This window comes from Drosophila takahashii, chromosome X (genome assembly GCF_030179915.1).
Source record: "Drosophila takahashii strain IR98-3 E-12201 chromosome X, DtakHiC1v2, whole genome shotgun sequence".
NCBI lineage: Eukaryota > Metazoa > Arthropoda > Insecta > Diptera > Drosophilidae > Drosophila > Drosophila takahashii.
Window position 1 is genome coordinate 4,898,934 of NC_091683.1, and position 24,014 is coordinate 4,922,947.

General features: G+C 36.3%; 1 protein-coding gene across 1 annotated transcript; it reads right to left on the reverse strand.

Annotated features, from left to right (window-relative positions):
- Positions 1 to 118: 118 nt before the first annotated feature.
- LOC108066884 (uncharacterized) lies at positions 119 to 20,824 on the reverse strand. The gene is made up of 4 exons (XM_017155606.3): positions 19,833 to 20,824; positions 2,766 to 4,221; positions 1,781 to 1,972; positions 119 to 1,715 (listed from the first exon to the last, which is right to left on the reverse strand). The coding sequence occupies exons 1-4, from the start codon at positions 19,911 to 19,913 to the stop codon at positions 1,510 to 1,512; spliced, it is 1,935 nt and encodes a 644-aa protein (XP_017011095.1). The 5' UTR covers positions 19,914 to 20,824; the 3' UTR covers positions 119 to 1,509.
- Between the last annotated feature and the right edge of the window lie 3,190 nt (positions 20,825 to 24,014).

Consider the following 24,014-nt stretch of genomic DNA (forward strand, 5'->3'; position numbering starts at 1 on the left):
AGAAATCGGTATTGCATCGGTAAAAGTGATATGCGTATAAATACCATGCGCATATCAATTTGATATGATTTTTTTTCGTTCTAGAAAATACCCTAACCTCAAATAAATTATTTTACCGTTATTTTTTCATCAATTTATTTTTGCAATTTAATATACACATATTCATATACTGATACAATATACTATATTCTATAAGGCTACAATATCGGGCAATACATTTCCAAAAGTTCGCTTCATACGCTTGTATCAAAATCGCTCTCGTTACTATCAACTAATTCGACAAAAAAATGTATATAATATATATATACTCCATGATAAATTTAAGTACCCAAAATATACTTAATTATAATAGTTTGTGTATATATTATTGTATATCCGAATAGTTTAGTTTCCAGTGTAGCCATTCTCAACGAGCCCAAAAGTTTGCTACATATCATCGTTTACTTGGTCATTTGGTCCACAAAGTTGCGTGGATTGTTTGCATTTATTGCTTATCGGTTGGGTTAAGTTGCATTTTGGTTAGGTATAATCTAATAGATCTACAACAAGATTCTGATTTTCCTATCGATTTTGATCTCTCCACCTCGCCGCTGTTATAAATCTTCAATTGTTGTAAATATATATGTATGTATATATTGTGGCATTTCGTTTTCATTTTAAAATTTAGAAAAATAACCTTTGGCGAGCTTTTCGATACTTTTGTTGTCCATCATCTCGTCTTATTTGATCTTTTTCTTGTATATTTCTTCAGTTCAATCATCGCACTTAGCCTTATACCAAAGTTGTTGTCTCAAGCATACATAGGATATATAAGTATATATTGTTTTATTTATGTTTATATAGTAGTTTAGTTGTTTTGTCGTTGCTTAACATCGCTCTTAAGGTACATTTTAAAGCCGATCAATTTTCAACATTCCTTTCGCATCGATGTATTTTCCGATGCAGATATCAGTATTTCTATAAGTAGTGATTAACTTCTAAATTACAAAACTATCTTTGAACTATCACATACAAGTTCACTAATAAACGAAAGAGAGAACAATTCAAGGGGAAATCATAAAAGGGGAACGGCAAAATTTCTTTTTTTGGGGTTTATAACATTAAGAGTTAAACGCACTTCTTTTTAGTTATATCATATCAACTAAAACTGACAAATCCTGCTTATTTAAATATATGTTTTATATTTTTATGGTTACATGTGTGTGGGTGTGTGTGGTATGGAGTGTGTGTGTGATTATGTCTCTCCAAGATGGTAAGTCTCACTAAAGATATTGCAAAAAAAAAAAAACAAAAGATCAAAAAACGTTACTTAACTAAATTGAGTTTTAATACATTTTCGGGGGATTGGGGCCCCGCCTCCCGTTTTCTTAAGTATATATATTTTTTTCTTTTGTTAATTTGGGTACTCGCTGGAGGAAATCCTCCGCCCTGCGGCGAGACTGTCTTCCTTAAAGTATAGATCTCTCTGGTCCCACGATCTCTGCATCTCCTCTCCTGTCCATCGCCATCTTAAAGTTTCACATCCGGCTGTCCCGTCGTCGTCGTTGTCGCTGCCAAATCCTGGGTGGGCAACTGGGCGGCATCGGCGGTGCGGCGTCTGGACTGGATGTACTCCACCAGGTACTCGATGCCCCAGGCAATGGCGCAAATCATGATGCACACGCTCTGGGTGTGAATGCAGATAGGATAGCTATCGGTCACATCACGAATGAGGCCTGTGAGTTATAGTGATTTTAAAAAATTAGTAAGGAGTTGGGCTATATATATAGATAGTCATTACCGATGAGTGGTCCGAATGTGATGACGAACAGGGCTTTGCCCACCAGATGCCAGCCAAAGGCCGAGGGCAGCTTCTCCAGGGAGCAGTATTCGGATACAGTTAGGGTGAAGTTGCTCAGGGCGGATCCGCGGAAGAAGCCGCAGATCGAAAGCCAAATCATCAACTGGGTCCAGTCCGTTTGCTCGGCCATAACTGAAAAAGTCGAGATTTTAGAGTTTGGTTATTGGAAATGCAAAGGAAAATATGTATATAGAGTATATGCAATACGATATTTTTCCATTGTGCCCATAAAGGTATTTTTAATAATTTGTAGGCAGTTACTTAGGGTTACTGATTTTAGAAACTTACAAACTTAAAAATATTAGTCGAAAATTAGTTTTTTTTTATATTATCTTCGCCAAAAAATAAAAATTTCATTTTAAATAGCAATACATTTTGAGATTCACTATACAAAGTGTGCATCATAATTCTTTGATGGATACTTCTTATTTTTGGATATCATATTTAATATGTCATTTTAATATCAATTAAAACATTATTAAAAAAAAATCATTAAAGTTTTAGTTTTTAGTTGAAAAACTCCACACTGGTACACCCTCTTTTATTAATTTTAAATGTGAAAATATTAAATTAAATAAATTTAGTTTATTTAAATGAAAGTCCTCCTTTTATTGACGTTAAATATTTTATCTAAATATGAATAGCAGCGAATCTAATATTTCTGAGCTTGTTATAAATATTTTAAAATTAAATCACACAGTTTAATATTTAATTAAAATATCTCCAAGCATCTCCAAGCAGCTATTAATTTTCTACTTTTTTATCATTTGAGTTTGAGCTTGTTTCAAATATTTTAAAATTAAATCATGCAGTTTAATACTTAATTAAAATATCTCCAAGCGTCTTTAAGCAGCTATTAATTTTCCACTTGTTTATCGTTGTATGTAAGCCCTTAACTGCTAACTTTACTAGCCTACCAACTTACTTGAACGCGTCAGGGCCACAAAGATGATGGAGACTAGGAAAATGGTGCGCTTCTTGATGGTGGTGCGATCAAAGATCGGCGGCAACACAATCCTGGCCGCGATATCCGTAATGGCGGTGATCGAGAGACAGAAGGCGACGTCGGCCTTCTGATAGCCGAGATTGGCGAAAAAGAATGGCGTGACCATCTTGAAGTTCATCTCGGCCACATAGAAAATGGAGAGACCGAAGAGGAGATTGAGAAACATCTTGTCCTTCAGCATATCGATGTCCAGGAGATCGGCAAAGCGACGCCAGAAGCCCGGCTTCTTGGCCTTCTTCTTGGCCTCCTCGTCGAGGGCGGCGGCCGCCTCGGCCTGTTTGTCCAGCTCGGTGGGCTTCATCTTGATGAAGCTATCGCGATGACCGCCGAGAACGATGCTGCCCGTGGCGGTGCCCACGCGTCGCAGTTCGCGATCGTTCTGCTCGAACTCATCGTCGCCGGTGTTCAGATGCACCTGGAGTATGGAGCCGGTGAAGTCCATGTAGGAGAGGTTCGAGGTGACCGAGGCCTTGCGGCAGCGCAGCTGCGTGGCATTGACCTCCGCCTGCGATGTATAGCCGCCCGAATCTCCGCCAGCCGCCGATTGTACGCCGGCCAGGGACATGATTCGTGGGAAAGTTGGCCTCTTTGGCAGTCCCAAACGATTGCCATTCATCGTGTTCATGGCCATTTCCGAGTAGTTCTTTCGCATCGAATGCTGATGCGCATGATGCTTGTGAAACAGCAGCGTGTTCATTTCGGGCAGAGCATCCTCCTCGTTGCCATCCTCCTTGATAACCTTGAATTCGGGCGCTCCTGCCGCTGCGCCGCCACCTATTCCGCCGCCGACCGTCAGCTGAGGCTGCGGGGTGGGCAGGGCCGAGATGCACATGAGCTCCTCGTCGTCGAACTCCTCCTTCATGTGCCACTTCACCGGCTGCAGCAGCACCGAACCGACCGTGGCATTGAGGGCCACGCCCGCCAGCAGCAGCACCGCCCCCCGGAAGTCGTAAGCCTCCAGCAGAATCCTCACCAGCTGCGGCATTATCAACATACCCATGGCCGTCCCAGCCATCGATAGGCCAACCGCCTGACCGCGCTTGTGCTTGAAGTAATGATTGAGGGCCACAAAGGCCGCGGATGTAGAGAGACCGACACCGATGCCATTGATCACCGAATAGGTGCTCAGAATGTGGGCCATGCTCGTCGCCGGCGATGTGAGCGCCAGGCCCAAGCCGCACAGCAGCGAACCGGCGATGGCCACCTTGCGGTAGGAGAACTCCTTCAGCAGTGGGCCCACAAAGAGGCCCGAGAAATTCATGCACACGTCCAGCGCACTGATGATGATCGCCGCTCCCGTTGTGCCCACATTGAGATCCTTGAGGGTGTCGCCGAAGAGCAGGCCGAACGAGGGCTCAATCGAGCGGGTGGCCAGCTAAAAAAGAGAAAAAGGGTTATCGATTAATAATTTTTAATGATTATTGGGATTATTTTCCCTGCCACTTTGCCATTCTTTGGTCTTCAAATTACTATCGACTTGAGGTTGATTTATCCGAAATTATTGTCTCGAGTTATCGAAACTAAATAGAGCTTACAAATTATCGATCTTTTCGATATTTTGACAACATCGATTTAATAATATAAATGTTTTCAAGGGAAAACACAAATTAAATATTAATAAATAGGAATTCGAAATTTTTTCAAGCTCGACTGACAAAGGAATAATCGGAAAAATTATAATAAAAGTAAGCTTTGCTATTTTTTGATTTATTATCTTCTACTCTTCAGTATATGAGTATTATTATTATTAAAACCTCGAATTGCCTTTCTTGTTTTTTTTTTTTGATAAGGCGTAAGGATCTTTAAAAAAATCCATTGAAAATTTAATGAGAACCACGGAATTAAGCAATGGAACTAATTTAAGCTCTTATTTTGTTCCATTCCTACTCGATTTCCAATAGATTATCGACGGGCTTTATGGCATTATTATTATTAGTTATTATTTTCTCATCCAACTTAATCGTGCTTCGATTTCTGATCGCTTGGCGCCCCATAAATTATACACTTGCTGAGCGAACATTGGTATTACTCTTATTCCATTTGTATTTTTATGTGGGCCAATTTGTGCGAGCTAATCTGCCGCGTTCAGAGGCCGCCGCGTGATTTATCGGCTGCGGAGGCAGAGAACTCGGGGGAAAGAATTACGCGTAGAGTGGAAGAGAGGGCGCTGAGCCATAACCACCATTTCATTATCATTATCAGTGCGACATGGATGGCATTCTTGCAATGGATTGCGAATGGAAAACAGAGAAATTGACACAATACAATGACGTCATCACACGAATAACCATATATACCAAATACCATATCGCAAAAATAACCCCCAATCCTTATCGAAAAAAACCCTTTGGCGCGGGCAAGTGGACAAAAAAAAAAGAAACCCAAAGTCAGCACACTACACACCCCATTATCGATGCACTTCAGATGGATGGATGGTGGGCTCTTCAGGCCCCTGTTTTTTCCTTATCGGTTGTGCAATTTCATTGGACATCATCTGAATGGGTAGGTGACCACGTCAGCTCCTTATCATCGCCAGGGACTTGGAATCGGAATCTTCTGACCAGCGTTCTTTTCCATTCATGATCGGATTTGATTGATGGATTTTTCTTTCTTTTTTTTCTATTCTATTTCGTTTTCCTTGGGCCTTGCGGAACCACCTACAACTAACTACTGGTGGTCATATCTGTGGCCTGATGCCTGTCATGACTCGAAATTCGAGCATGTCTAATTTGTATTCGTAAAGTGGGTTGGCCTATAAAGTGGACTGGCGTGAATTTGGTATTAGATGATTGCAGCCGGTGGTGGGCTGTCATTTCAATTCGGTTTTTTTCGTATACTTTAGAGGACAACTAAACGAAATATGGTTTCTTAAAAGAAAGTCGACTTAATGTCGAATGAACCAGGGTCTGTAATTATTTTGATGTCTAAAATACCAATTATAAAATAGTAATAATTGCTTGATTTTTATCAAATAAATTGATAAATTATCCAATTTAAATTCTCCAATAAAATTTAAAATAATTCGTATTCACATATTTTTATTACACAATAAATGGAAAATAATTCATATTGTCCAATTTGTTTTATAAAAATGAAATAAAGAAGGAAACAATTAAATTACTTTTGTAATTTATAAAATAAAATTGTAAAAAAAAAGAATTTTTATTAAAAAATTTATGAAATTTATTTACTAATACATTGAATTTAAAACATTGAAAGGGAATTCTTTACTTTTATTATAATAAAAATACAGACAATTTATACCAACTTTGTTAAACTTTAATGACTTTCCTATTTGGTGCATTAAATCGTTAAATAAAAGTTTATAAAAAGGGTTTAGGTTTAATTGGCATTTAAAGATTGCTGGTCGTCTAAACTTCCGTCGTATTTCCCATGGATATTCAAAGAACCTACAGCAAACTTTGAATATAAAACCTTCTAGTCCCTCCAAGCATATGTATACACGATGGATGGGCTTCTTAAAGTGTTTTATTTGTTTGCGGCTGGGCTGCGATTATTATTGATTGCGCTTTGGTGCTTATTGATTTTCGAATTTTTAAATTACGGCGCCCGTCCCTCTAGGTATATGAGCTTTTATGGGGCGTTTCAGTCAAAAGCCTTAATTGCTTGATAATTCAATTATCAGAACTCATAATTGAAGGAGGAAAAAGAGAAACATTTGAAGGGAAAAGAAACAACACGCGCTCACTCGGTGTTCGAAGTCAATATAGTTGCTAAAATGGTTCAATCGTTTGTGATCGGTGGGGGTGAAGTCGATGGCGATGATATGGGGGTTCCATAATTCGCTTTAGGTTCCCACACTTTGATTTCAAGACGGTCAAATTCAGTTGATTGATCAATTCGTATAGATTGAATAGTTGTAGACACTTTTGACAGGCAATAAGTAAAGAACACTATTTATTTCTGGTCATATAATATTTATTATTATTATTGTTCTAAATATAATTTTAAAACTAAGACAACCTATATGCCTTTTAATGCCCAGCACTAGTTAAACTTCCGCTATAACAAGGAAATCTCAATCAACGCGTGTTTTTCGATTCAGCAATATTTCTAAAATACCAACAAATAATCTCCGACCAGTTTTCATTTCAAATTTGCACATTTTCAACAGCGACGACGGCTGAGAGGGTTTATTGTAATGTGTAAATACATTTTTAGCTAGACTTTTGCCTGCTGTTTGGGGATTGTTTATTGGTGGGTGCTACATATATGAATATATAATATATATATACACACATGTTTTTTTTCTTCTTTCTTATATTTGTGCTCGACAATTTTAGCGAAAAACAGCCAAAGACAAACAACAAACCCGATAACAACCAAGTCGGGAACAGAGATGAGATCTCTGGGATTTCTGTTTGTTTGATTTTCGGATATTGCTCCAAATCAGCTTATTGATTTATATATATATGATTTTGAGAGAGGGGGAGGGAACTGAGTTGTGAGATGTGAAATTTGCACAATTAGCTGCTAACTTATTTTTAAACATTTCGTGCAATATTTTCGAATCTAATTTACAAGTGGTGTTGATGCCCTGCGTGAAATTAACGTGACACTTGAGTGTTCGCAACGAAAGTTGCTTTATATATTATATCTATAATCGTAGCGGCGGTCCCTATATAGACAATATTACTTAACAATTCGCCAGCGCGCCCTTCACGCGGCTAACACGTTGTCTCGTCGCAGCTCAATCAACTGGATTGGAAGGGTTTATGGATTGGAAATATTTTGTGTTTCAGGTCAGAAAGCTTTATCGTAACTACTTACTTATGTGATTTATGGATTTCAGTTTGTGAGTGGTGTATGCCTATATATTTTCAAGGTTTTTGTTCTGGCTTTTCTAAACATTTCATAGATGTCAAACGCCCAAGTACTCATAAATTACATTTCCGAATCGGAAGCCACACGTTTCAAATAGGTATTTTGCTTTAATTTCTGTTGTAAAAAAGGCATATATTTCGAGTACTATTTATCGATGTGTGCTATTTATAAATCTTGATTGCATAAGGCTTATTCATGTAATATTTTACTTTATATTAACAAAATATTTTATATTTCAATATAAGAAGAAATTTAAGATCGGACTGACATAAAAACGTAAAAAAAAAAACAACAAAATTCGAAAAAAAAATTATAAAAAAGAAAAAGACTTTTTAAAAATCAATAAACTATTGTAAATTGATTTTTAGTAAATTTATAATAATTACTTTATTTTCTTTCATTTATTTTATTTTTAAAGAAACCTAAACCTATTTCACAATATGTAAATTCAGCACGCCTGGGTGCCGGGATACAAAAAGTTCCACTGTCTATCTGGAAAGATATTATACAGGGGGCTTTTGACTTTTGGGAACCACTTGGCGGCGCGTGTGTGGTACTGGTTTCGAATTCACTTTTGGCGTGTTATCAATTTTCAAGTCCAAAGTTCGTGTCTCTTTCCTGCGTGCGAATCGTGCATGGATGGTTGGGATGGGATGTGGTGGATATAACCCATATTATTATGCCATCATAATGTGTCACCCCCGATTCGATGACGTTGTCGGGCAGACGTCATTTGATTCCTCCGCCGCCGCCTCTTCATTCCTCTTCATTCGAGAAGTCGGCTCTCTTGACCGCCGTCGTAAATCAAGTCCATTCATCCTATCGATTTCCCATTAAGTTTTGCGTGGCATTTTCTATGCTTCCAACTTGATATTTCATCATTTCTCCGGTGTTTTGTGTTTTGTCCTTCAAAATTTGAACTTTATTAAATATGTTTAAATGGTATCTGGGTATTCTACTGTCCATTGTTTTTTCTTGTATCTTGATAAGGAGTGAATAGTTAGGCCCCAGGTTAATTTCCGGATCGCTTTGGCGACGACGGTAATTGGCTTCAGAAGTTAGTAGCTCATTTTTATGTACGCTTGAATCGGCCAATTACTGGTAATCATCTAGAGAAATTGTAAAATTGTGTAATTGGGAATGGGAATGCTTAATGAATTTATTTTCGTACCCCCAACACACGCATTTTTCATATAGCATGTTGTGCGGAAAATTACGTTTTGTAATTGAATATAAAATAATAAAGGTTGGTTATTTTTAATTGGTTTTCCATTTCTAATATTAAAATTAAACATTTAATAATAATTCGGTGGCATTGAAATGTGGGATTTTTAAGTATTCCGATTTACTTTCAAGTTTACAACAAGGGGTGGTAATGCGATTTGTTAACCCGTTCAGTTCAATGGATTCCATACAGATTCGGTAGCACCTTGACTTCATCGAATGTAAATTTACATAATTTTCATTTTTTCGACGAGTACCTTGAACTTGAAGAGCTCCTCTGTGTGGTGAAATAATATAAAACGTTACAGTAAAGTAACAAAATGCATTTTACAAAGCTGTAAAAAAATAAAAGTACACAGAAAAAAAATTGACAAAATATCAGCTTTTTTAAGGTTAAAAAAGTTAAAACGTATCTTATTTTACATTATTTGTTCAAAAAATACTAAATTTGGTATTTTATCATAAATTGGACATATCATATCGGCTTTTTATTGATATGAAATAATGTAGAATTGACCTTATTTCATATAGATTTTTTTTCTGTGCAAAAACAGAAGACGATCCTCAGTGAGTTAATAAGTTCGAATTGAAATTAAATTGCTGCTGTTGCTGGGCCCTCGTGGCAATTGAAGCAATTAATTGTGAAGTACATTGTACATTTCACTACCGAACCAAACCCAAGCGAACGAATTTCAACTCGACGTCTCAAATGAACTGAACTTAACTGAAGGGGTATTCGGCCGCTGCCCAAACATTTCAATTAAAACAGCACGGCAACAAAAAAATAATAATGATGAATACAAAAACGAAACAATAACAAAAAGTTGACTCGACATTGCCATAAAACAAAAGCCGTCACAAAGCTGAACTCGAAATTGAATTGAACTGTACTGAATCGAATGGAATCGAATCGAAGCGAAGCGAAGCCAAACCAAGCCAAGCCGATCCAATCCGAATTGAACTGCAGTACAGTTAAAACTCGATAGTATTAATGATTTTTTTATATTTTAAAAATTAATTTATTATTTTTTTTATGCACATCTTTGAGATTTATTTTAAAGCGGTTTTCTCCTCATACTACTTTCGATTTTGGTGGTCTGTTTTAGTGAGGCTCTACTGTAAATGGGGCACTAAACGGAGCGGATGGGGCTGATGGCTCTGGTGGTGAAGCTGCTTTGCTGGTAGCTTGCACATGATCACAATCATGTGATTCATTTACTCGAGAAAAATTAAAAGGATCTTTGGGGATTATGATAAAGATATTATGATAACTGATAAAATATATATTATCATGTTATATTCAGTTTTTGCAATTCTTAAACGTGTTCAAAATAAAGGAACGCAAATGATTTCATAAATTTAAATAACATATTTTAAAAAATATCCTTTGAACATTTAAATACAAAGATAATATATTAGTTTACTGATCTGTTTTGATAAGAAAGTACAAATAATATGAATATTCTATGAGGCATTATAATGGTATATTCTTTAAAAATAAAACAAACAATATAAAATATATTTTCAGGAACTCCAATTTCACATATAATAATAAATAGAAATATTCTATTTTATAATATTTTTTAATTATAATATATTTTAATTGTTTTTCCATCTGTGCAGATACACAGCATCAGTAGCAGATACAGATACAGATAGACATTCATCGGATACAGATACAGAAACAGTTATGAGAGCAGCTGTTTGTGTTTGTGCTGTTGTAAGCTGCAAACGAGTTTGGATTTTTTTTTCACTTCCACGGGGGAAGTGCAACTTGCAACAACGCAGTCACGTGATCGGCAGCATCAGCTGCTGCTGATGCTGCTGGCGGCCTTTGTTGTGGATAAAAACCGGATTTGCCCCAAGACGGCGTCGTCACATGTGCATTTGACTATTGACATTGATGGGGATTGGGGATTGTGGATTGGGGGACTGGGGACCCGTTGTTAAGGTTGTTAAAGCTTGTTGGGGTTCGTTTATTTCTGCCGCCGCCACCAGATATTCTCTGCTGTCTTTTGATCACGATCACGTGACGTCGTTGAGGCCAATGCAAAAATAAATTGGGTAGCGAAGAAAGTTTACATGCGATTTTCTCTGCTTTTTTGCCTTGCAGCCTTGTGGCAAAAAACGTTTTACTTATTTTTGTTTTGTTTTTCTTGTTATTTTGGGGTATTGATTTCAGGGAATTATCTATCGAAAGGGAAATTGGCTTGACTCAGTGGCTATTTTCCGCAATTAGATTCACCACTCAATGCTAAGTAAATTTAAAAATAAATTCAGTCTAATTAATATTAAATTCTTATAAGTGTGGTGATAGTGGTCATCTTGACGATGCACAAATTTGATATAAATCTATCTTATTTTATATCAATAAAAAGCCGATATAATTAATGTCAAATTATTAATTTAAGCATGTCAACTTGATCTCTTATCATATCAGTTATTTCATAAAAATTATAGAATCACTATTTTAAAATACCAAATTTAGGATTTTTCGAACAAATAATACAAAAAATAAGATAAACATAATCTTTATTTACTTTAAATTGATATATTTAACTTTTTCTTTAAAAAATAATATCAATTTGATCTTTATATAAGTAAAGTACATTTCCTTTATATCATATATGGCTTTCTACTGACTTTATGGACCTCAAGATTAAACATCTGCAACTCGGCTGATATGCAGCTGTTTTTGTTGCCAACCCCAGCTATAAAACGTCTGAAAATCACCACTTAGTTTATGGGGTAAGAATGTCTGGCGCGTGGATTGGGAATTAGCACCCATATCCCATATTGATAACCTATCCAAACCATTTCCAAATCTCGTGCGATAGCCAAATGCACAATAGATCGATTCTCTGACTGCGCTCGCTTTTAGCAGTTGTTAAAATTTAATTAACATTTAGTGAACACCGCACACTTTTGGCTGGGATCACCGGGGGATCTCGGATCGTATCTTATGTGATATATCCATATAGTTTGGTTTTAGCATTCACTTGCGAATGCGAATGCTCATTGTGGGCAGCTTCTTTGTGTGAAGTGTGTTTGCTCAGTTAAAGGCGTCCGTTCGCATCTTGTTTGCACGAGTGCTTCTACTTTATTTTTTTGCAAACGCTTACTGTGCTCTATTTTAATTCTATTTATTGTTTTTCTCGCGCCTGGTACTCGGAATTTGTCAAAGAAATTAGCTCTCATTTGTGAAAAACAGAGGCCAAACCACACACACATTTACCAATTGTGCAAAGATGAAACGTCACAATTAACGAGAAATTTAGCTGGCGGAATTAAGCGAGACTTTTTTTGGTTTCTAGATATTTTACTTGGGTATTTATTTATTAATTTCCTAATTCAATGCTATATTTCTATCTATATCCAGAATAATTCCCAGACGTCATCTCTATAAGGACTTTTTATTATAATTGACTTTTTAAATGGATAAAATATTTCAATGGTCAAAGCAATTATCCTTATTTTAATAAAACTGAAAGGCATTCTTTTTTTTTTTGACCCCCGAATGTCAGAGATAATGGAAAGCCCCCACCAAAAACCCCTCCCATTTGAAACAACCATCTGATTTGAAAGACGTTAACTTATCTGAACACCATTCGGAAATGTTCTAATTGGCTTTCGAAGTGCGACGACACTAATGCCACTTCACATCGAAACATATATATACATATATAGTATGTATGTGCGGGCATGTCCAGATATAGATTGTTCGAATCGAGTGAAGCATGCCGGATACTTTTATGACGTATTGGGTGAGCATGCGTTGGTAGAATGCTAAACGGTCGCCAGATCGGTCAAACACTGGGTGATGATAATTGCTGGACATCGGGATTATATGCTAGACATATAAACTTTGATGAATTCGAATGTTTAGAATAATTTAGACTTTGGGTTTACATATAATCCAATGTCTTTTAAAGACCACAATTCATAGAGTTCCCAAGAACGCGATGTCTCACGCCCGCCTTACATGTCCAGCAGTTCCTCTATCGCTAATCAAAATCCGAATATTCTAATTATCAATTAAGCTGATGTGCTAAATTTTAAGCTTAATTGGCATGGCACTTGCTGATTCGGGGGGATTTTCGCTTTCGGTAACATCTTGAGCCCCATGAACCAATGTGTTAATCGCACCTGATAATGATAACAGAAACAGAAACAGAGACCGAAACAAAAACAAGAAAGGAAGTTAGCTTCGGCCAGCCGAAGCTTATATACCCTTGCAGATCATTCCTATTAATTAACAAATCGCAAAAATGTTCAATTTTCTAATATTTCTCATTAATTTTCCGATCGTTCCTATGGCAGCTATATGATATAGTCGTCCAATTTTGATCAAATTAAAATTGAAATTCGAAAATATTTAAAAAGAGTCATATTCTAGAGTAGAAGATAATACAATAAAATCCAAAGAAGCTAGAATTTATTTCCTATTACTTTTCCATTAATTTTCCGATCGTTCCTATGGCAGCTATATGATATAGTAGTCCGATTTTTTAAATAATTAATTCGAAATTCAGATATATTTAAAAAATAACATCCCCAAAAGTAGAAGGTAATATTTCAAAAAACACCGAAGCTAGAATTTTTTAAAGTTTTTTTTTTCCGATTGTTCCTATGGGAGCTATAAGATATAGTTGTCCGATCCGGTCGGCTCCGACATATATACTACCTGCAATAGAAAGAAGACTTTTGGGAAAGTTTTATCCCGATAGCTCAAAAACTGAGAGACTAGTTTGCGTAGAAACAGACAGACGGACAGACGGACGGACAGACGGACAGACGGACATGGCTAGATCGACTCGTCTTGTGATGCTGATCAAGAATATATATACTTTATGGGGTCGGAAACGTCTCCTTCACTGCGTTGCAAACTTCTGACTGAAATCATAATACCCTCTGCAAGGGTATAACAACAAAAATATATAGTAATCAGTGACGACTGACTCTTCCTTCTATATTTAATTACTCGTTCTGCGCTTTTTCTTTTCGAATTTAATGGTTTGGAAGGGAGTGCGGGGTTGGTAGTCTCCAAATAGAAAACAAAAGGCTTATGACAAGAAAAAAAAACCAGCTGACTTATAAACACCCTCTTTTTAAATTTTTATCTGAAAAACAAGAAATATTTTTCAAAGCTTTCACTTTTACAAAAAAGTATGAAAAAATAAAGATTTAAGATAATAGATATTTTTTTGATGCCAAATAAATTTTAAAGGAATGCGGGAAAATCCATATATGAAATTAAGATTTTTTTTAAGCTTAAACAAATCCAAACAAAATATGAAATAAAACTAAAATATATCAAATATTTACGAAAAAAAATTATAGATCTTTTTTTTGATGTTAATTGAATTTTATAGGAATCCATATTTCAAATAAATTAAAAATAAGGAAGTTTTGGTTTCAAAAATTTTATAAGAATGCAGGAACATCTATATATCAAATAAATGAAACACTCATACATCAGAAAACTAAAATGCTTTATATATCCCAGCAGAGAACGCAATTTAGAACCCGAGTGTGCCGGCTACTTCGGAGGAAAAACTGAAAGAGAGCACCAGCACCCACAACATTAAGTTGGTATTCATTATTGCGCTGACACTGAACACACAAAGGCGAGCAAAACACCATATATAATTTATAGGTAAACAGAGACGACAAATCAGACGACATTCTCGGCAAAAAGGTGGATAGAAAAAAAAGAACAGATGGGAATGAAAAAACAAAAATGAAAAAAAGAAACAACAAAAGACGAATAGTAGATTCAAAGTCAGTGGAGCAAAGTCCAAAGTGAGATACTGGCGAAGAAATCTTTGGTTTCTGATTTGTGTTCTTTAATTGTTTTGCAAATATCATCATCATCAACGGGCAACCAAAGAGCCACTCGCAAAACAATAAAATGTAGATTTTATTTGCAGTCAGTAGTCGCCAATGTTTGAACAAAAAACACGTTTGGAAATCAATCACAATCAAATAAAAATTGACGGGTGGCAAAGTCAATCAATTGACCCACGGATTTCAGATAATTTTCCCTCAGCGTTTTTTTTTTTGCCTTTGAGTTTTTCCAACAATGGTTTCGCAGAAAATTTAATTAAATTGCTCATTGTTTTTCTACTATTTGCATAACAACACCACACACAAATATCCTTTTGTCATTTTGGGGCGAAAATTAAATTGAGATATTAAATTGATTTATTTATTTGACTGAACCTTCACATCGTATAACGCTTTTATCGGATGGACTACGTAAATAATTGAAATACGTATTTACACTTTTGATTGCAGTTAAAACAGGGCGATGATAAGTAATGATTAATCGCAGTGATAAGCACATATATCATATATAGAAAAAAACGTTCTTTGTCTTAGAAAAATTAATTATTATTCCGTTGAGACTAAATAGAATTTTATATATCTTGAGTTTATTTTTTGCTTATATGTGTCTCCATAGTTTTATCTCTGTTGGTTTTATCGGTCACGTGCTTTTGCTAATGGGTTCGGCGGCTGCTCTTTGTTTTGGGGGCCTTACGTAAACACTTTCCAGCGAATTTCCAATTGGTTTGCGCGGATATTTGACTATATAGTCGACGAGTTGGGTTCTTTATCATTGTCCAGGGTCTTGCAGACAGACAGACGCGACGCGTTTCTTTTTTCTTTTTTGCTTCTTTGATAAGGTCTTTAAACAATGCGCCCAGACTAGGAACTCAATATGTACGCAAATTTCGGAAAAATAATATTAATCCTATTAATCAGACGATTAAATACGTAATACTCGAGTATTTTAGGTTAATAAGTCCTTTATTACAATACTTCTATAATTAACTGATTTCCAGTTGATATTTTTAGATGATCCTCAGGTTATCTGATTTTAAGAAAATGTCACCTTATACCTATATTTTCTTATGACATTTTCCCGCTGATTATTTACATTTAAATGAATAATTTAAGTCACCATTACGGCAAGAATATTCTTAAATCAGTGAACAATAAAAATTTCGTAACGTTTTTACGGTCATGCTTCCGGCTAGATTGTATGGAAAACGAAGAAAAATAAACTTCTTCAGGGGTCCAGGTCCTCTAGACATGGCAACAACTTGACTTGCAATACTCATACTCATGTTGTTTTTCACCAGCTTCGAAAAATGTATTGTTTATGATGGTTTATGGACATATTTCTCTATTGGTTTTTCGTGTTGTATAAGGTTCAAGTGCTAATTTGCCTCGTAAATGATTTAAAAGCGATTAAACGTGTGCCTGGCCAAAAGATAATGTCAAATAGCTGTATATAACGTATATATAGGAACGAAAACAAACAAAAGTTGCGATTGCGATTAGTTGTCGTTCGAACTTAACCTATAATCAATCGAAGCGAGAACACATAATCGAGTGATTGGCATATCAGTCAGTCGCAATCTAACCCCAATATTCCAATATTTCTTCTCCCCTTTCTCGATTTTCGATGATGATGATGATCGATTTTGTTTTCGCTCTATATGCTATATATTTATATACATGCACCTTTCATTCTATTGTGCCGAGGATCAATTAAGTTTTACGAGTGTTTTAAATTTTCTACCAAGACCAACGAGTGGTACGAAAACACAAACTACTCGAGATTTCGGAGTCGAAGTCTATAAGAGTTGGTCGTGTGACCAAGTGGGTCACAAATATATCTTATCTATCTTGTTTCCATGGGATATATTTGCACGGCCATGATTCAGGACAGTTTTAATCGACTGATTAGAAGATGATTAAAGATGATTTTTGTTTTTTCGCGGCCCACCTGTTTGGGTTTATGGGAAGGTCGTGCGAACTTTACGGTAGTATTTTGAAATTTATGAATTTTTTTCCCCACCTATCATTTCTCATATAGTACATCCCCAAGTGTCGTGGTTTCTTTCTTTAAAATACCAAATACAAAAGGCAAATTCCGTGCCAAACACTCGATTTGTTTTGCAAATGGCGCGTTTCTAGTGTTTTGTTTTGTGTTGCAACAAATGTTGGGTGGGGATTGGCTGGAGGAGGTCATCATGGGTTGGCCGATAAATATAACAAGTGGACTAAGATGGATCGTTGAGGAGCTATCACACCATCATACGATACTTGCAAATTAAATTGTAGAAATATTTCAATGGTATATAAGAATTTTTTATATGAAACCTATGATATTTTATACATTTATTTTAGAGATCTCCCATTTTAGTCGCATAATAAGTTATCAAACTGCCCTCGAATAATCTTGTCACAACGCATTTGGCTTCAATGACCAAGGCATTGGCACTCAATGTGTGCTCACATCCTAACCATATCCCCCCATCTGTTCCGTTGATTATTTTCAGAGTCGTCGACGGCACCCAGATGATATGATATAAGCACCTATAATGCTCATATCATTGTCTCCTCACTGAGTACGCATAACTGCTAGGCTAAGTAATGCTGTCAATTTTCGAGATCTTCGCTTGGCCACACACAAATTAGCATTTATAATTGCACATCGTCTCGACTCATTTACTACCAAGTCGCTTGGGTTTCGCTGGTATGGAAAATGGAAGGAAGGTAATTTTAGGACTATTGCATAATTGACATGATCTGATTTCGTGGCATTGGAGGAAATAACAAATATAACAATAACAAATATTTCACTCTTTTCAGGAATCTCCTTAGAAAAATAATCTATAATTTTCTTCTTTCAGTTCATATTTCTCCCTCAATACGATTTTTCTTAAATTTCAGATATGTTATTTTAGCAGTCTTCTTATGTATTATTCACTGTACTAATATCTTTGTTGTTTCCTAGGGTGATTATAAAATAAAAGAAGCGAAACAGTACACAAAATTAATGATAATCTGGATAAAATGTTTATCAAGAAGACAGCAAAACTATTAAAAACAGGAAAACAATTAAAAATCAAGATGACAGCAAAACTTTTAAAAATGTGTCGAGGTAAGTGTTTTTATGGTTGAAAAAATTCGAAATATCTCTTTAACATTTCTGTGATATACATATAAAATTTAAAAAATATAAACATTTTTTTTCAGGTAAAATCTTTTTTGAAGAACCTTATAATTATAATATTTTCATTCCTTTAGTTCCAGATCTGTTTTGCAATCCTCTTATGTATTATTCTCAAGTTACAACTACAGATTTCACTGTACTAATAATATCTTTGTTGTTCCCTAGGGTGATTATAAAATAAGAAAACCGAAACAGCACAACTAATTAATGATGATCTGGACTGACAATAAATATAATTATCAAGAATACAGCAAAACCATTAAAAAGAGAAAAACGATTAAAAATTTAGATGACAGCAACATTTTAAAAAATGTGTCAAGGTAAGTGTTTATTTTTTTGGGAAAATTTCAAAAATATTTCTGAAATTTCTGTGATTTACATATAAAATATAAAAAATATAGGACTCTTTTCAGGTGGAATCTCCTTTAAAAAAAACCCTACAATGCCATCAATATTTTATTTTTTTCAGCTCATTTTTCTTTCTAAATACAATTCTCCTTACATTGCAGATATGTTTTTACTACTTACTAACCATGTCTTTGTTGTTCCCTAGGGTTGTGATTATAAAATAAAAGATGCGAACAGGGACACCTAATTAATGATGATCTGGACTGACAATATGTTTATCAAGAAGACAGAAAAACTATTAAAAATCTGCACTCACAATATGTTTATCAAGATGACAGCAAAACTTTTAAAAATGTGTCAAGGTAAGTGTTTATTTGTTTTGGGAAAAATCCAAATATATTTTTTAAAATTTTGTGATATTAAATCCGAAAAAGTGTGCCAATTGATTTATATACAAATTTTTTTTTGTTTGCCATCACCTCTCTGGGGCCTCAGGCGAGATTGCAAAAGTAAAACAACAAGAGGCACGAAATAAAACTAAATGAAAACAATGTTGTATGTAGTAGGCATATAAGGAGCCAGAGCCAACTACAGAAATTGAAAACAAAACAGAAAAAAAAAACACTGTTGAGACGCATTTTCGAGATCACGCGGCGGGTGCGTGACCGCCAGACAGATGCGATCTGAGAACCCACAGAAAACTCTTTGGCCATGATCGTGGTCTCCTTTTAACTGCACCCCCTCTATAAGTATCCCTCTGTCTGTTCTTTTCGAAGTTGGGAAGCAGCTGTTTCGGCAAGAAGATTTAATAGTTTTTTAAACGTATTTAAAGAGAGTTTTCGATATAAAATCTGATAAAAAATTAAATATATTACTATATTTTATATAGTAAAAGCTTATAAAACGCAATTGATAGAACAAACTACTTTATTGCAAACAAGATGAATTTGTCTTGGTATTATATATTTTAATCTCAATTTTTTAACTTCATTACCATAAATAATGAAGTACTTTTTAAATAGTTTAATAACCAGCTAGTTAATTATCATTTATTTAATAAAATGCAATGCCTTTTGCCCCCCGACATCGCCCTTCCTATTATTTCCTTTGTTTTTTTTTGTTTGGTTGTTAGTTTGTTTAAACACGTCTATTAGGGAATTTATTATTAATGAAATTGGCCCAAGTGCCGCCCCATTACAGGTGGTAGCCCCATAAATCGGTGTGTAAACACGGGAAATTGCGGGTAGGACCAGAAGCATATTGAATTTCGTCATATTTCATTTGAATCTTATCGTTCGTCCATGTATGAAAACAAGTTTACCACGAGCCATATAATAACTATGAAATGGGGTATTGGGAACTAACCTATCCTAAGTGCAAATGCGGAAAGTGAGGCGGCGAAAAGGGAATATTGTGTAGCTCTGAATTTGGATAAAAGGTTTAGCCATGGATTTACCCTAATTGATTGGAATGTTGTGTTGTTGGGTGGGGAAAGGGTTGTGAGTCTAGTAAATCTAGTATTTAATCGGGTAACAACTTACGTTGACCAAACTAACGCCAAAACAAGCCACCCATCCCCATCCGCCATCGGGGGCCACTTTTCTGGGCTGTTTGGTTGCCATTTCTGCTTCTTCTTCTGCTTCTGCTGTCTTTGTGTTCTTCGTTTCTCCTTCTGTGCTCTTTCTTCTGCTTCTGCTGTTTTTTTTTTGTTTTTCTTTCCTGGACTTGCTTTGTTTTTGTTTTAGTTTTATTTTAGGTCTCTCTATATATGAGGTGTAGTATATATAGATTTATGGATACTTTTTTACGTTGTTGTGGTTTTTTTGATTTGTTTTGTGTTTTTCGATTTTCTTAATTTATGCCTGCCAGTTGTGTGGTTTGTTAATTATATTATTTTTCCATTTCTTTGATTTTCGAAACAACGCACTTTACAAAACAAAAACAAAACTTTAAAAACAATCAAAAAAAGACGGAAAATGTTTTTGGGATTGAGTTGGGTTATTATGATATTTTCTTATCACACTGAAATTTTTTGAACTGGTGGGTTGTTTTTTTTTTATAAGGCACTTTGTGGGTTTATTATCTTTTTTTTTTTAATTCCCTTTGGTCATTTGCTAATTTCTGCTTTTGTTTTGGTCAGCTTGGGTTTTTATATTTTCTGTACCAGCTGTTTCACTCTGTTCTCCCTTTTGTCAAAGGGGGTGGAGTGTGTGTGTTGTTGTTCTGGTTGTGTCTTTCCACCGGGGGGGAGTTTGGGGGGCGGGCCTTTGTGGCCTACGTTGCGTCGCTCTCAGCGGACTTTTGCCGTTTGGTAGTGTGGTCGCCTCGCACAGCGCTATTTATTACAAAAGAGGGGGCGGCAGGCGCTCGAATGTCTCCGTCTCTGTCTCCGTCTCCGCTTCCGTCTCCGTCTCCCTTTCCTCTCCTTTACCCTGTCGTCGTCGCCTGTCCGCTGTCTCGCTCGCTCTCTCGTCGCGTCGCTTCCTCGGTTTCGATGAGCTACGCGCGGCTGTTCAATCGATACTGAAATACTGAAAACTGAATACTGAATACTGACTGCCACTACCGTTTGCCGTTTGCCCGTTGCCGTCCCGTCGCTGCTCTGGTGCCCTGGCCTAACTGCCGCCGCCGCCGCTGCCGCTGCCTCAGTCGCCGTTACCGTCGTCGTACAGTGGAACAAAGTTAGCTAGAACCAGAAACAGATCTCAGTTATAGTTCCGTTTTTTACTTATGTATAATGAGTTCTATGAATTATTTCCGAATTTCGGTTTTTTATTCTAGATTTTTATCCCAAACCATAATCGGTGTATACTGATTTTTCAGAAAATAAGGGTCACTTCTTTATAGAGGGCAACTAGACTTGAACCCGAACTAGTTATAGTTCCGTTTCTTACCTCTACCCGTGTAATGTGATTTTTATACCCGTTACTCGTAGAGTAAAAGGGTATACTAGATTCGTGCAAAAGTATGTAACAGCTAGAAGGAAGCGTTTCCGACCCCATAAAGTATACATATTCTTGATCAGGGTCACTAGCCGAGTCGATCTAGCCATGTCCGTCTGTCCGTCTGTCCGTCTGTCTGTCTGTCTGTCTGTCTGTCTGTCTGTCTGTCTGTCTGTCCGTCTGTCCGTCTGTCCGTCTGTATGAACGCTGAGATCTCAGAAACTACAAAAGCTAGAAGGTTGAGATTTCCCACACATATTCTTTGGCTTCCTACGCAGCGCAAGTTTATTTTAGCCGAGCGCCACGCCCCCTCTAACGCCCACAATCGCCCACTAACGATTTTAAAATGGGTCCTGCGCCCACATCTTTAAAGATTTCCGAGAAGTATAAATGCAATTTTGTTGTGTATATTTATACCTATCGAAATGTAGAAGACATTTTTAAAATCGGACCATTCATTAAAAAGTTATACGCAATCAAAAATTATATATCTATCTCCCTCGCACTCCCTTTAGCTGAGTTACGGTTATTAGTCGGGACACCAACCCGACACAGCGTTCGCACTCCCTTTAGCTGAGTGACGGGTATTAGATAGTCGGGACAACAACCCGACTATAGCGTTCTCTCTTGTTAAATTTCATAACGAACATCTATGAATTATTTCCGAATTTCGATTTTCTATTCTAGATTTGTATCCCAAACCGAAGTCGCCGATACTGATTCTTCAGAAAATGAGGGGCACTTCTTTATAGACGGTAACTAGACTAGAACCAGGAGTCATGTCCCAGTTATAGTTCTGTTTTATACCTCTATCTATGTTATGTGATCTTTAAATGTCCTAGCCTTCCACACGTAAAATATTTCTTATCGAACATCTATGAATTAATGACGAATTATGGTTTTCTATTCTAAATTTTTATCCTAAACTGATTCTTCAGAGAGCCAGATCCTAGTTATAGTTTTGTTTTTTCATCCCAAGCAATGACACAATCTTTGTAATGTCTTACACAAGGTCCTAAATTTCGGTTTTTTATTCTAAATTTTTATGCCAAACCGAAATCGCTGCCTTTATAACTCAGGGACTCTTCTTTATAAAATGTCTACAGTATGGTGATTATTATTCTTAGCCTCCCAACTGAATGGTAATCAAGTAGACTGCTTATCCTTGTGATATCCTAAGTATTAACGATGCAAAGGAAGGAAGATCCACATAGGACTGCGAATCAGAGTTGGCCCAAAGGAAACTTACCGAATTTGACCGAAATTTCGCTGTTTGGAACCCACTGTGCCCCAGTGCCGTTCCATCCAGAGAGAGTCGCCACGATGTCCATGTGTGTGTGTGGGGGGCTGTTGGTGTGGCTGTGTTTCAAGATCGCGTTCTAATGTCGATAGAGAGAGAGAGAGAGTGGGAGAGGAGAGGGAGAGAGCGAGAGAAGTTGCTTACTTTGCTTGCCAAAATCCACAAACAGTGCGCCTTGCTTCTTTGTTTACATTCGTTCTTTGTCTGCAGTTGTTGCGTTGCATTTGCACGCTCTCCTCTCCTCCTTCTCTTTGGCTCCCCTTTGAGTTCTTCACTTGGCCTTTTTTTTTTGACTCGGCTGCAGTTGCGCAAATGGTCTTGCTCTCCCACTCTCCGTATCTCGCTCTCTCCCTTCTCTCCTGTTAACTTGTTGCGTCGTCGTGTGTGTGTGCTCACAGTGAGCCCTCGTGGGTGTGAGCCCAGACTCTTGTACCTATAGGTACACTTTTTAGGTACTTTATGCTTTAAACCTTACACTGGGTAGATTATAATAGTTATATTTAATTTTAAATTTATTATGTTCGTGGAGGTTTTAAAAATACGATTTTTGTAGCATACTTTTTAAGCACAAGATTTTAGATGATTGCTTTACAAACAGTTAAAAATTAAACCAGAAAAAATTTACATACGGTACTATAAATGCAATATTCTACAAATTTTTCCTCTAAAAACTAAAAAGAAAAAAAATCAACAAATTATGTCATATTGGAATGTTATAATAAGTTGTGGCAAAATTGTATTCGATATTTTAAGTTAAGGATTTAATATCTGAGATAATAGCTGAATCTGAATCTGCAGCACTGTCGTACAAGTTTGACAAAGAATCGATAATTGTTGGTCTCTAAAAAGATAGGGAGGAAGTGGGGCAATGACACCGCACACAACCACGTGGGATTTGCATGCGAGTACTTAAAGCTGACACTCTGCCGGCAACAGATTGTTGATTTACTAAACTAGCCTTTTACTGCGGTAAGATGTTGTCACCAACTCACAATTAAAGCCACAGAAACGGCCGAACCACCCCAGTTTATTTTATGTCAACTAACACAATACTTATATTGACTCGATCCCATTCATCCAATTAATTTGTAATAATTATTATTAAAAAAGCTGAATTCCTTATAGAAATATCTTTGGTAAATATTAATATTGCTATTAAAAGGAGTGATATTATAATAGCAATTAAATGGATAGAATGGCAGCACTGTGGCAGTGGGTTCTGTTTTTGTTGTTTCCTTCCTGTTCCAACTTGTTGCTCAGTTGGTTACGCCACCCACTCCTAATGGATGTCCATAAGTGGGTGATTTTATGTGTGTGTGTGTGCCTCTTCCTTTATCTGTCCTGAACCAGGATATGTGGTGTAGAGTGCGTTGGAAGGATTACTAGCCATAATCTCAAAGATAGAACTCTGAAACACCCTTAAATAATGAATAATATTTTAATATATTATTAAATTATTTTTTATATAAAATAAAAATTGT

What these genes read in the sequence shown, in the direction of transcription:
- LOC108066884 (XM_017155606.3), bottom strand. Translation starts at nt 19,913, where the DNA reads ATGGCAACCAAACAGCCCAGAAAAGTGGCCCCCGATGGCGGATGGGGA. An exon ending in TTGGCGTTAGTTTGGTCAAC is followed by an intron (nt 4,222 to 19,832) that starts GTAAGTTGTTAC and finishes TCTCTTTTTTAG; the next exon opens with CTGGCCACCCGCTCGATTGA. An exon ending in TGTGGCCCTGACGCGTTCAA is followed by an intron (nt 1,973 to 2,765) that starts GTAAGTTGGTAG and finishes CGACTTTTTCAG; the next exon opens with TTATGGCCGAGCAAACGGAC.